This window comes from Scyliorhinus torazame, chromosome 20 (genome assembly GCF_047496885.1).
Source record: "Scyliorhinus torazame isolate Kashiwa2021f chromosome 20, sScyTor2.1, whole genome shotgun sequence".
Lineage (NCBI taxonomy): Eukaryota > Metazoa > Chordata > Chondrichthyes > Carcharhiniformes > Scyliorhinidae > Scyliorhinus > Scyliorhinus torazame.
Window position 1 is genome coordinate 25,111,864 of NC_092726.1, and position 14,986 is coordinate 25,126,849.

General features: G+C 50.5%; 1 protein-coding gene across 1 annotated transcript in view; it reads left to right on the forward strand.

Moving 5' to 3' along the window:
- Nucleotides 1-5,429: 5,429 nt before the first annotated feature.
- LOC140396990 (rab11 family-interacting protein 1-like) overlaps nt 5,430-14,986 on the forward strand; it is a 58,421-nt gene continuing 48,864 nt past the window's right edge. The window contains 2 exon segments of the mRNA XM_072485999.1: nt 5,430-5,534; nt 7,408-7,793. Of these exon segments, the coding sequence (XP_072342100.1) occupies nt 7,441-7,793 (353 nt within the window). The 5' untranslated portion in view covers nt 5,430-5,534; nt 7,408-7,440.

Consider the following 14,986-nt stretch of genomic DNA (forward strand, 5'->3'; position numbering starts at 1 on the left):
GAGAGGAAGGAGGAGGTAAAGATGTTGCACCTTCTGCGAATTGCAAGGCCAGGTGCCCTGGGGAAGCGTTGAGGAGTTGGGTGTGACGGAAAAGTGGACTTGGCTGTCACGGAGGGAGTGATCCCTGCGGAATGCTGGCAAGGAAAGTGAAGGGATGTGTTGGCTATATTAATACTGCCCTCGTGAGCTTCTCGTCTTTCAATATTGTCCAATTGTTATAACCTGCCTACTTACCATTGGCTGGGGACTAATGACAATCCCACAATCCTGTGGGAGTATGAGCTTCCCCAATGAGGGGGGGGGGGGGCGGAGAAACCATTAGTAAACTTCTAGTATAAATAAAGCTGGCCAGTTTAGGAACCAGCAGGAAGGAGTGTGCAGCAAGGGAGGTTGCTGCTGCTGTTATATATATATGTTATTGTAAATAAATGTTATTACTTTGTATCCTCAAAACTCATGCTGGATTCTTCGGGGCCCTCACAAAACCAATCTTCTGATACCTATAGCCTGCGCATCCCCCGCTCCCTTTATTGATATGGACTGGAGTGCGGTCCTTCTCTTTAAATGCAAGTTCCTCCATGAAACTCCTTTACTATCTCCTCAACTCCCTCCCGTCAGATATATCCTCCGACCTCTTTGTTCCCTTGACTCGGTTGATGGTATTCTGCGACACAGAGTCCCATTGGCTGATGTGCCACCGTGCCGCCCTAGAATGGCAGTAGGAATTCTATGATTCTATTCATTAATTCTATATTCCTTAATTCCATAGCCTGAATGCACGTCGAAGAGGCAGGGGGAGAGAAGGCAAACGAGAGAGAGGCCTCCTAGCTTGAGAGCAATGGCAGGCTGCAGGGGAAGGTGAGAAAAGGAGGGGGTGCTTCAAGATGGAATCACCCTCTCTCCAAACCTTTGAATCATTCAATTAAACTACCCCTGCCCTGCCTCATCACCGACAGGAATATTGAGGCTGGCTGGAATATTCCGAGAGGGGGGGTTGTGTCTGGGCTTTGACATTCCCAAACAGCGTGCATTCTATTAACACTCTGAGCAACAATCGTTGGAGTTTCTATTTTGTCACTGGTTTAGCAGTGTAGACCCCAGGAGCCCCTGTGTTATAGTCATTGTGTTTCTACAGCTCAGAAAGAGCCCCTTCGGCCCATCGTGTTTGTGTGGGCCATCAAGCACCGATCTATTCTAATCCCATTTCCCAGCACTTGGTCCGTAGCCTTGTACACTACGACGTTGCCAAGAGCTCATCCAAAATACTCCTTAATAGTTGTGAGAATTCCCACCTCTACCAGCCTTTCAGGCAGCGAGTCCCAGATTCCCACCACCCTCTGGGGGAAAAGGTTTTTCCTCAAATCCCCCCGAAATCTCCTGCCCCTTACCTTAAATCTGTGCCCCCTGGTTATTGACCCTCTACTAAGGGGGAAAGTTCCTCCCTATCCACACTATCTGTGTCCCTCATAATGTTGTCCACCTCAATCAGGTCCCCCCTCAACCTTCTCTGCTCCAAGGAAAACAACCCCAGCTTAACCAGCCTCTCTCCATAGCTGAAACGCTCCAGCCCAGGCAACATCCTGGTGAATCTCCTCTGCACCCTCTCTAGTGCAACCACATCCTTCCTATAGAGTGGCGACGAGAACTGCACACAGTACTCTAGCTGTGACCTAACCAAAGTTTTATACAGCTCAGTCATAGCCTCCCCGCTCTTATGAAGTGAAATGAAATGAAAATCGCTTATTGTCACAAGTAGGTTTCAAACGAAGTTACTGTGAAAAGCCCCTAGTCGCCACATTCCGGCGCCTGTTCGGGGAGGCTGATACGGGAATTGAACCGTGCTGCTGGCCTGCCTTGGTCTGCTTTCAAAGCCAGCGATTTATATACCTCGGCTAATGAAGGCAAGTATCCCATCAGCCTTCTTAACCACCTTATCTGTCCTGCTGCGTTCAGGGATCTATGGACATGTATCCCAAGGCCCCTCTGCTCCTCCGTACGTCCTAGGGTCCTAACATTCATTGTGTATTCCCAAAATATATCACCTCACACTTTTCAGAGTTTAATTCCATTTGCCACTGTTCGGACCATCTGACCAGCCCGTCGATATCCGCCTGTAATCTAAGGCTCTCCTCCTCGCTATTTACTGTCATGATATTCAAACACACACATCATGATGGACACACCAACAGACAAATCAGAACACACAACACCACAACCAATCACACACAAAGACAGGAACCATATAAAAGCACGAACACGACACCTGGTGGACAGTAGGTCTGGGGACAAGGACACGGACACGACCTGTTTTAACATCTCAAACAGGGGATCCCCACGTGCAGAGTATCAAGACAAAACTGCACATAGAAAGTTTAAATAGAATAGCGTTGTACCATATACAACTGTGTTGGCTCATCTGTGTGTCAGAACGCCCAACACCACATTTACCACACCCCAAATATTCCTGTCATCCGTGAACCTGCTGATCCCCCCTCCCCCAGCATTCACATTCAGTGTGTGGAACGTAGACGGTCCGGTAGCACAGTGGTTAGCACTGTTCACAGCACCAGGCTCGGTGTCACTGTCTGTGCGGAGTCTGCACGTTCTCCCCGTGTCTGCGTGGGTCTCCTCCGGGTGCTCCGGCTTCCTCCCACAAGTCCCGAAAGACGTGCTGTCAGGTGAACTGGACATTCTGAATTCTCCCTCTGTGTACCCGAACAGGCGCCGGAGTGTGGCGATGAGGGGATTTTCACAGTAACTTCATTGCAGTGTTAATGCAAGACTACTTGTGACACAGATTAAGATTATTAAAAAACCTGGCTTTAAACACGTGCCAGTGTGGAGACAGATCCATTTGCTGTTTTTCCACGCAACAGTTAAAAGTATCAAAGTTCGAATATTGCTCACGACGCTCGTCAGGACTTAGCCTCTCTCAGTGCGGGCTTCTGGGTAAATACGCGGCCAAGTGAGTCAGCAAGACATAATTGAGAGTGTCGGGGCACAAAGCGGACACATTGTCCTCTCTGACGCAGGCAAGCGAGGGATTTATGTTCAAGGCCCAGGACGGGTTTATTATCATTCCAGCTCAGAGGCTTGGCGGCCAACAGCGTTCCTGTTGTTCCTGCATTTTTGAAGTTGCCGAGAGAGATCAGGTCGACACTGTGAAGAAAGAACAGTGCTGGCAATCTCCGCTGTCAGAATTGACAGTGAGGTATTAACTTATTGCTGTTATTTTCTAAGGCTTCGAGGGAAACAGTGCTCAGTCACTAAGCTGACCATGCCTGCTCATGTCCGTAACAATTGAGACAAATTCGGATAATTGAGTACAGGGCCAAGCTAGCTCACTGCACAGTTCAAGTTTTATGACCCATAAGCTCATTCTCCATGTCGCTCTCAAATAATAAAACGTCCTTCTTTCGAAACTCACAAGGGAGCTGTTAATTAGGGCAGTGCTTATGTTTTTTTTATAAATTTAAGTACCCAATTATTTTTTTCAATTCAGGGGCAATTTTAGCGCGGCCAATCCACCTACCCTGCACATCTTTGGGTTGTGGGCGTGAGACCCACGCAGACATGGGGAGAATGTGCAAATGCCACACGGGCAGTGACCAGGGGCCAGGATCAAACCCGGATCCTCGGCACCGTGAGGCAGCAGTGCTAACCACTGCCGCCCGAGGGCACCTTTTCTTTTAAGACATTCCCTGAGCCTGCGCTTCGCGCGCTCGGCCAACATTTGTTGCCTGTTCCGAATTGCCCTTGAGAAGTTGGGGCCTGCTTGAACTTGTAACAATCCCATTTTGTCAGAGGACTTGTGGTATTTCAAGGTTTGCTGTGGTAGTTTCTATGGAAAAGGAAGGAAGTATTGCATCTACATAGCGCCTTTCACAACTGGCCAGATGTTGCTTTGCAGCCGGCGACAGCGATTTCCAAATGCAGTCGCGGTTGCGATGTCGGAATCGCGGCAACCATTTTACACACAACGAGCTCCCACAAACAGTGATGTGATGACAGCCAGATCATCTGTTTTGCTTTGCTGCCATTGCGATCGAGCAGTAAGCCTCAGCCCTGCGTACCAGGGTTAATGGAGGAGGTGGCGTAATGGTATTGTCACTGGACTAGTAAACCAGAGACCCAGAATAATGCTCTGGGGACCCAGGTTCGAATCCCACCACTGCAGATGGTAAAATTTCAATTCAATAGAAATCTGGAATTAAATGTCTAACGACGACCATTGTCGATTGTTGTAAAATCCCATCTGGTTCACTAATGTCCTTTTGGGAAGGAAATCTGCCGTCCTTACCTGGTCTGGCCTAGATGTGACTCCAGACCCACAGCGATGTGCCTCCTTAACTGCCTCCTCAAGGGCAATTAGGGATGGGCAATAAATGTTGGTACAGCCTGCGACGTCCACGACCCAGGAACGTAAAAAAAAAAACCCTACTCCCCTGCTCTTTTCCGAAATAGTGCAAAGGGGGATCTTCACTATAAATTTGCCTGAGGCCAGAGGGGCCCTCGGTTTAATAGCTGCCTTCTTGAGCCTCTGCAGTCCCGTGTGGTGTAGGTGCACCCACGGGGAAGGAACGGCCGATATATTTCCAAGTCAGGATAGTGCGTGTCTTGGGGCGGGACGGGGGTGCGGGAGGGGGAAATCAATAAGCATCCACCCCGTCAAATCCTCCCCACCCGTTATGACATTATAAGTTTCAATAAGATCACCTCTCATTCTTCCAGATTCCAAGGGTCTCGGGTCCAACCTGTTCGGCCTTTCCTCGACCTTTCACCTCGGTATTTGCCCTCCGGAAAACGACGGGTCAGACAGGCACGGCGGCGCAGTGGTTAGCACCGCTGCCTCACGGCGCCGGGGACCCGGGTTCGATCCCGGCTTGGGTCGCCATCCGCATGGAGTATGCACATTCTCCCTGTGGCTGCGTGGGTTTCCTCCGGGTGCTCCAGTTTCCTCCCATAAGTCCAAAGACGTGCAGTTTAGGTGGATTGGCCATGCTAAATTACCCTTAGTGTCCAAAAAGATTAGGAGGGATTATTGGGTTCGGGGGCCAGGGTGGAAGTGAGGGCTTAAAGTGGGTTGGTGCAGACGCGATGGGCTGAATGGCTTTCTTCTGCACTGTATGTTCTATGTAAACCCCCAAAAAGATGCCGGGTAGGTAGGTGGATTGGCCATGCTTAAGCGCCCCCTTAATTGAGGGGGCGGGAGAGTAAAAAAAATAAAATAAAATGCTTTTAAAAAGAAAATGATAAGCCCATGACATCATCCTTGTTGCTAAGGGGGTGGGGCCCAGGGTCGGCTTGGCGGGACCTCCCTCCCTCCCCTGTGATTGGTCCGGCGGCGGCCAATGGGAGTGGGCGACAAGGGTTTGATTGGCAGGAGGGAGGACCAATGGGAGGGAGGGGGTTGGGCTTTGCTCTGTGAGCGAGCAGTCAGGTTGGATTCAATGTAGCCCAAAAGTGGGGAGATCGCGCGCGGCGGCGGTCGCCAGGGGAACGGGAGCAGCAGCGCTGGCTGCGCGGCCGGGCAGGTAAGGGCGCCGCAGGTGTGGGGTGGGGGCGCGCGTGCGCTCTCCCCCTCAACCCCCTCCTCGACGGGTAGGGGGTTCGAGACCAGCGTGGGGCGGGAGAGGAAAAACACCTCTGTACCTCTCTAAATTCCGGCCTGTGCTTCCTCAGACGACACCTTGTTTTGACCAACCCTCCCTTTGCACTCTTCCCACCAAACTTTCCTTCCCTCTAATTCATCCCAAATGCCTCAACTAACTTATGTTAAAAAAAAAAAATTCTAGTCTACAATTGTTGATTTTTTTTTGTTGCCACTCTTAAAAAATACTTTCCACCCCCAACTCCTAATTTCAAAAAAAATTGTCTTTTTATTTTCAATTGTTTTAAAAATCTTATCTTTTCGAAAAAAATAGTCCTTCCCTCCTTCATTCTCGTCTCCACGGCCTATTTAAATGTGATTTTTTTTAAGATAATACATAGCATCATAGGATTTACAGGGCAGAAGGAGGCCATTCGGCCCTTGAGTCTGCACCGGCCCTTGGGAAGAGCACCTGACTTAAGCCCACACCCCCACCCAGTAACCCCACCGAACTTTTTTGAACGGTAGGGGCAATTGATCATGGCCAATCCGCCTAACCTGCACATCTTTGGACTTGTGGGAGGAAACCGGAGCACCCGGAGGAAACCCACGCAGACACGGGGAGAACGTGCAGACTCCGCACAGACAGTGACCCAAGCTGGGATTTGAACCGGGTCACTAGTTGTGCTAACCACTGTGCTACCGTGCCGCCAAAATTCTTACTCAATTTTGTTCTAATTTATTAAATCTGATTTTTAAAATCCCTTGATTCCAAAAATGATTCTTGTCCTGTCTTCACTCTCGCCTCGTCGGTCTCTTCGATTCATAGAATAGAATCATAGAAGTTTACAGCATGGAAACAGGCCCTTCGGCCCAACCAGTCCATGCCGCCCAGTTTTTACCATTATGATATTTTAAAAAAATGTTACTCAACTTGTTCTGATTTTTCAAATTTTAATTCTGATTTTTAAAAAAATCTTCAATATCAAAAATGATTCTCGGCCTGGCTTCACTCTCATCTCGACTCGTCGGTCTTTCCGACTGTGATTTTTCAAGTCCTAATTCCAGAAATGTTTCCTTGTCCCAACTTCGTTCTAATTTTAAAAATTTTAATTCCGATTTTTAAAAACCCTTATGATTCCAAAGGTGGTTCTCGTCCTGGCTTCATGCTCGACTCGTTGGGCTTTTCGATTGTGATTTTAGAAAAAAAATCTTAATTCCAGCAATGTTTTTGGTCCTGATTTTGCTTGTAATTTTTTTTCGGTTTCAATTCTAAGGTTACTTTTTGCCATGAATAATCGGTCGCTCAGTGGTTAGCACTGTTGCTTCACAACTCCAGGGACCCAGGTTCGATTCCCGGCTTGGGTCACTGTCTGTGTGGAGTCTGCACGTTCTCTCCGTGTCTGCGTGGGTTTCCTCCGGGCGCTCCGGTTTCCTCTCACAAATCCCGAAAGACATGCTTGTTAGGTGAATTGGACATTCTGAATTCTCCCTCTGTGACCCGAACAGGCGGCGGAATGTGGCGACTGGGGGATTTTCACCGTAACTTCATTGCAGTGTTAATGTAAGCCTACTTGTGACAATAATAAAGATTATTATTATGAATCCTGAAACTTTTGTAGTAAAAATAAAATTCTATAATACTTTTGGGTTCAATGCAATTCTAAAATGTGCCTTTTCCGGGTCTTGGAATCATTCTATAATTTGTGCGGTGGATCGCAATTCCAAAATGGCTTCTCAGGTGGCTCAATATTCTAAAAAGGGTATTTTCTTTTGACGTTCTCGCGATTCTAAAATGTCTTTTTCTTGTGGTGCAGTGTTTTGTTTTTTTTAGTTCTGAGGCAGCCGGCATGTCTTTGTTGGCACAGAGCCAGAAATGGTACCCGACCCACGTCAAGGTGGTCGTGATCCAGGCCCGGGGCCTGCGGAACAAGGGCAGGGATGGCACCAACGATGCCTACGCCATCATGCAGCTGGGCAAGGAGAAGTACTCAAGCTCGGTGGCGGAGAAGAGTGGCGTGCCGCAGTGGCGGGAGGAGGCCGAGTTCGAGCTGCCCGTACTGCAGTCGGGCAACCCGAGGGAGAAGTGCACCCTCTACTTGATCGTCATGCACCGGGCCCTGGTGGGGCTGGACAAGTTCCTGGGGCAGGTAGCCATCGACCTGACTGAGCTTGTCGAAAGTAAGACCAGGAACAAGGTGGGGTAAGTCACCTATTTTCTATAACCTCCCATTTGACAAACAAGAGACACTCACACGGAACTCCTTTTATTTATGTTTTAATCACCGGTAGAGTTTTCATTTGTTTTTTGTTTGGAAAATCAGAAGCAATTTTGTGGACGTTACCAGATTAATTCTATCCCTGAAGAAAATCCCCTTGGACTAGCCTGGAACAATGCGGGTGTCCCCCATGAGGCTTTTCAGTAATTGCTGTTGCTACCATAATGTCTTTGCCTCGTATCATAGATCATAGAATTTACAGTGCAGAAGGCGGCCATTCGGCCCATCGAGTCTGCACCGGCTCTTGGAAAGAGCACCCTACCCAAGGTCAACACCTCCACCCTATCCCCATAACCCAGTAACCCCACCCAACACTAAGGGCAATTTTGGACACTAAGGGCAATTTATCATGGCCAATCCACCTAACCTGCACATCTTTGGACTGTGGGAGGAAACCGGAGCGCCCGGAGGAAACCCACGCACACACGGGGAGGATGTGCAGACTCCGCACAGACAGTGACCCGAGCTGGGAATCGAACCTGGGACCCTGGTGCTGTGAAGCAATTGTGCTATCCACAATGCTACCGTGCTGCCCAATGCTACAATGCTACCGTAAGCGGGTCGACTTCATTTTCAATCAATAGTCTTTATTCACACACACACACAATGTTAGCATCAATCATAGATACATAGAAGATAGGAGCATGAGGAGGCCTTTGGGCCCTTCGAGCCTGCTCCACCGTTTATCACGATCATGGCTGATCATCCAACTCAGGAGCCTAATCCTGTTTCTCTCCATAGCCTTTGATCCCATTCGCCCCAAGTGCTATATCCAGCCGCCTCTTGAATACATTCAATAATCAATCACACTCATCAGTTTTAAGTTATACGACAGAATGCTAAATCGCAGTACCAAACTGTGACTTAACATTGAGTGACTGACAAGTACCCAAATAGACATAGGCCTTCATCCGTGATCGTCCTCGATGTTTGGTCCTTGGTACGGTCTGATACTCTGTTTCTGGTCTTCCTTCTACTGGTGATGTGATGGGCCTCGTGGTGGCCGGTGAAGATCGCTGTTGTTCTGTTCCTGTTGCTGCAGAGAGATTCTGAGGTGGTGCGGCACCTTGTATCTTCAGGGATTTTGCGCCCATTTGGGTTGTCCCTGGGTCATTGCCAATCAGGGTTCGGCCACCCTGATCGACTAGGTCCAATCAGGGGCTGTGACACCGATTTCGGGGTGGGCCCTCAATGGCCATGCCGGCAAGTGTTGGGGACATGTGGGCTTTCCGAATAAGGAGTTTAAGCTCCCCTGTGTCTGGTAAACAATCATGATTGACTGGATAGTTCTATTGTTCCTGGAGATGGCTTTTTTCCAACCTATTGCTAGAATCTAGGCTGCAGCTTGCCCATCAATGTTTGTTTAAACTGCAACCTGCTTGTCCTTATACTTGGCCAATTTTCCCAGCATCCTATGCAGGACGCCATTTTAAGTGCTGAAGGCTCGAGAAGTCAAGAGTGTTGGTTCATTTAAAAAAATATATATTTAGAGTACCCAATTATTTTTTTCCAATTAAGGGGCAATTTAACGTGGCCAATCCACCTACCCTGCCCATCTTTGCCTTGTGGGGGTGAGACCCACGCAGACACGGAGAGAATGTGCAAACTCCACACGGACAGTGACCCAGGGCCGGGATCGAACCCGGGTCCTCGGCGCCGTGAGGCAGCAGCGCTAACCACTGCGCCACCGCACCGCCCGAACAGTGTTGGCTCACGGCGGGCACCCCACAGGAGCTGAGACAGCGTGGCCTTGTACCCCTCTCTGATCTGCTCCACAAGCGATTCAGGGCATGGGGCAAACAGCGCCACGTCAGTCTTAAGTTGCTTCACTAAGTTTGAGTCTGGGGGCTACTTATCGAAGAGGGAGGACACTTCTAACCTGGGCAGGGGCAGGTTCAAAAATGTCTGGGATTGCGCGCGGGGGGTGGGGGGGACAGTTGAGGCGGCCATCTTTGAGAGCGTACATTTTAAGCTTCCCTGTAAGATATTCTGCGCTGTCGGGTCAAATGTTTTCAGCCGATCTTGTTTTTTCAGAGATACTTGTATCGACTTGTTGTCATTTAGATCTTGTATGGGGCAATCTCTGCCTCACCCGCGTGCTGTGCAATCTGATTTTCTAAAAAAGCGCCTGGGAAAACAAACGTCAAGCCAGAATAAACCCTGATCGGGAGTGAAGTTGAATCTCGGTGAGGGTCTCTTTTCTCGTCGGCCTGCAAAATGCAGCTACTGGCTCTACGAGGGGAACTGAAACACATCCTTAAATACAGGAAGTTGTGAACGGCGCTCGTTAAGGCCCGGTTATTTTTGCGTACGCTTTGGCCAGTTCTGGTCTCTTGCCCTATATATTTTTTTTTTAAACACCTCTGTGCAGGGTTCGTGGTTTTAGAGGCCAGCAGCCTCCAGCACAGGGAGGAGGGGGGGCGGGAGAAAGAGAGAGAGAGAGAGAGAGAGAGTGGTTGTGCTGACTGGAGTGCCGGCAGAAGATCTTCCAGCACGAGTGTGCACCATGTCCTCGGTTTGCTGATCTATCTACACCAGGGCTTTTTAAAAAAAAACGGACTCGAAAACAGAACTGACCTAATTGAAGGTGTACTTGCAAAAAGGCTTTAATGAGCGCACATCTCTGACACGCTGTGAAAAATAAATGAGTACAGCGACATCTTCCATTTACGTAGCGCCTATTTGTATTTAACCGTCGTGAAGTGTGCCCCGGGGAAGCATTATAAAACCCCCCAAGCTGCAGAACGAGACACGAAGGCCAAAACTTTGGGCAAAGGGGTTCGGATTTGGGAGCGTTTTTATAGAATTTCTATAGAATTTACAGTGCAGAAGGAGGCCATTCGGCCCATCGAGTCTGCACCGGCTCTTGGAAAGAGCATCCTACCCAAGGTCAACACCTCCACCCTATCCCCATAACCCAGTAACCCCACCCAACACTAAGGGCAAATTTGGACACTGAGGGCAGTTTATCATGGCCAATCCACCTAACCTGCACATCTTTGGACTGTGGGAGGAAACCGGAGCACCCGGAGGAAACCCACGTAGACACGGGGAGAACGTGCAGACTCCGCACAGACCGAGAGGGTCATGGAGAGTTATGGAAAGAGAGCGGGGGTATTGGAGTTCCTGTGGGGATGAGGGTGAGAATTTTTAAATCTGCACTCGATGAAGTTTAGAATTATGAGGAGGGGGGGGATCTCATTGAAAATGGCAGGATACTGCGAGGCCTGGATAGAGTGGACGTGGAGAGGATGTTTCCACTTGTAAGAGAAACCAGAACCAGCGGACACAGCCTCAGACTGAAGGGGCAATCCTTTAACACAGAGATGAGGAGGAATTTCTTCAGCCAGAGGGTGGTGAATCTGTGGAACTCTTTGCCGCAGAAGGCTGTGGAGGCCAAATCATCTTTAAGACAGAGATAGGTAGGTTCTTGGTTAATAAGAGGATCGGGGGTTATTGGGAGAAGGCAGGAGAAACATATCAGCCGAGATTGAATGGCGGAGAAAACTTGATGGGCTGAATGGCCGAATTGTGCTCCTATAATCTTCTGGTCTTTAAGATGATAGCTTCAGCCAATAGTTAGTTGGAAGGAGGTTCCTGCTCACCCAGAGGTGAATGAGTATTGACGATCGTGCCCACCATCCGAATTGGGGGAGTGTTTTCTACGTGAGATGGTTGAGTGCCTATAAGCATTGTCGGGACACACAGGAAGCTTGAGGATGAACAAGGGAGTTCTTTGGGTACGTGTCTGTTGCTCCTGCAGAGTTTAACTGCTACTGTTTTGCCCTGTGTTTCACCATGGCTCTTGCCGTCACGGCAAGAGGGGATTGGCGTGGGCAGACTGCTTTTGTTGTGGCCGTGTTTCTACGTGTGTGTTTGCTGGAAGGCTGTCAACAGGCATCTTCCTGAAAGACACACACACCAACTGGAATCTGTAATCCCTACCCAGCCTGAACAATGGGCAGCTGATGTGTTTCTCTGCTGCGTGACGAGATATGCTGGGTCTTTCTCAGCGAGATAGAGCTCCAACAACGTTCGTAGCGACTGCTTCACTCCGGGAGTGGGGGGGAAAGCAACGTTGGCGTGGTCTCAGACGTTTGGGGGGCAAGTGAGAGAGGGGTAGGGAGAGAATCCCAGAGCTCGGGGCCCAGACAGGCGAAAATACAGTCTCCAATGGCGGAACTCGAGTTGCGGATGTCAGCATGACGGATTGGGGAGCAAACCTAGAGTGTGTTGACGAGGGGCAGCATGGTAGCACAAGTGTCTAAGCACTGTGGCTTCACAGCGCCAGGGTCCCAGGTTCGATTCCCCGCTGGGTCACTGATAGCGGAGTCTGCACGTTCTCCCCGTGTCTGCTCCGGTTTCCTCCCATAGTCCAAAGACGTGCAGGTTAGGTGGATTGGCCATGATAAATTGCCCCTTAGTGACCAAAAATGTTAGGAAGGGTTATTGGGTTACGGGGATAGGGTGGAAGTGAGGGCTGAAGTGGGTCGGTGCAGACTAGATGGGCTGAATGGCCCCCTGCACTGTATGTTCTAACACAATACCACAGGGCGTAGTTGAGGCGAATCGCACGGTTGAAGAGAGGCTGGGTAAATTCATGAGGGAGAAAAAAGAATCGGAGGATATGGTTTAAAACATTTTTTAAATGAAGGGGCTATTTAGCGTGGCCAATCCTCCTGGCCTGCACATCTTTGGGTTGTGGGGGCGAGACCCACGCAGACACGGGGAGAATGTGCAAACTCCACACGGGCCAGGACCGAACCTGGGACCTCGGCGCCCTGAGGCATCTGTGCTAGCCATTCCGCCGCCGTGCCGCCCTTGGAGGATATGTTGATGGGCGTGGGAGGGCACGGCTGGAGGGAGCAAACGGGCCGCAAAGCCTGTGTCGCCCATTCTCTGGGTTCCGAAGTGCTTTATCTCGGCGTCGCTGTCAAATTGAGAAGGAGGGGGCGTATCGCCGGGGGGTTTTTAAGTTGTTAAAAAAATGTATAATAATAAAACATAAAGGTCATCGGTTGGGTGATGAGTAATTCGGCTCTGAACACTTCTGCCTGCGGTGCTCTGCTTTTCCCTGACCTGTCTTTTTGGTTTTTTTGCGGTCCGGCTTATCTTCCCATCGCTGGCCTAGCGGACGTTGTACCCGAGGTCACTGTCGGAACGATCGCGGGAGGGGAGGGTGGCAGGTAAGGGAAGCGGGCAGGAGGTAAGGGCGCCCCCCCCCCCCCCCCCCCACGCCTCCGCACCGCGACGCCGTGAGAGGATTTCTTCCTGACTTTGCTGCAACCCCCAGCAAAACAGTTTTGTGTGCTTGTCGGCAGCTTTGCACTCCCGTGCATCAGCCCCGCCCTGTTTGCACAGTGGAAAATAGTGTGATGCCTTGCTGTGTAAACAAATAGAGAGCCAGCAACTGGTGTCTCACATGCCAAACAGCACACGTAATCGAGGAGCTCGGAATCATCCCGATCAGCAGCCGAAGCAGTGCAATACGTCAAGGAGTGTCAAGGAATTGGGTTTAAATAGTAGCTGTGCTGCGTTTGCATTGGGAGGGGTGGTTAGAGGGCCGAATATTTGCTCCGCTTTCCCAGCAATATTCTTTGCGCTCGAGCGAAGATTACTGAGCTGCTTCTTAATCCCTCCAGCGTTTAAACTCGGGACGCCCCAGGTCGGCGGGGAAGCAAGCCGGGGGCGGAGGGCGCGCTATCACGGAGGGACGGTCGCTCGGAGGAGTTGTGTTAAGTCGAGGGCCCCATCCCCTCGTGGATATAAATAAAAATGTCCCCTGGGCGCGCGTTGTCCCGGTCAATATTTATCTCTCCACCTACGAGGAAACGGACCAGCCGGCCACGTGGCAGCTTGTGGAATCTTGCTCTGCACTGATTGGAGGCCGTCTGTCTCGCTGCGACGACGATTGGCCGTCAAAGCGCCTCGGAGATTTAAAAAAAATAAAAATTCCCAATTAAGGGACAATTTAGCGTGGCCAATCCACCCACCCTGCACATCTTTCTTTAAGTTGTGGGGGTGAGACCCACGCAGACATGGGGGAGAATGTGCAAACTCCACACGGACAGTGACCCAGAGCCCGGATCGAACCTGGGACCTCGGCGCCCTTGAGGCAGCAGTGCCCCGCCTCTGAGATGTTTTGCGGTGGGGCAACGCAGGTCTTGACGCCCCAGACACAGGGGCCTTCTGTATTCCTGGCGTGCCTCAGCCTGGGATCTCTCTACATTCAGATGGGATCAGTGAGTGTTGGCGTTGTCCCGCGCACGGTGAGTTCTGGGAAAAGTAGGGAGGCCTAGTGGTGAATTCTGCAGATGTGTGGTCGCGACCCCTTTTGACTTTCGGGGTGAGTTTAAGCCACTTGATGTCCTCTGCATGAACGAGCGGCAGGTGCAGAATCGAACCAGCGCGAAGGCCTCCTGACTAGGCTTATCCTGTCATGACAGAATCGCTCTCGCTCTCATATCTTTTTATCTTCTTCCCTCCGCCAGAGGGTCGGCACAGTGGTTGGCACTGCTGCCTCACAGCGTCAGGGACCCGGGTTCGATACTGGCTTCGGGTGACTGTGTGTGGAGTTTGCCCGCTCTCCCCGTGCCTGCGAGGGTTTCCTCCGGGTGCTTCACTTTCCTCCCACAGTCCAAAGATGTGCAGGTTATGTGGCTTGGCCAGGATCAATTGCCCCCAGGTGGGGTTATGGGCATAGGGTGGGGGATTGGGATTGGTGCTCCTTCAGAGGGCTGGTGCAGACCCGATGGGCCGAATGGCCTCTTTTTGCACTGTAAGGATTCTATGAAAAACCCAGCACTCTGAGGGAGCATTCGGTCATGTCCCTCAATGCCTCGTTATTTGGGTGCAGCGTCAAATTGCATACCCTTTTTGTGGGGGAGGGGGGGGTTTATATGGAGCGAGAGCACGAGGCGATTGCAGCTGGTGTCCCCGAGATTGTTTAAGAAAGCGCATTTGACTGAGCCCATTGGAGTCTCCATTCTGTCTGTCCTCCCCTCAAAATGGGCGCCCATCTCCTAATGGGTAGCATAGTGGCTAGCACAGTTCCTTCACAGCTCCATGGTCCCACGTTCGATTCCTGGCTGCGTCACTGTCTGTGCGGAGTCTGCAC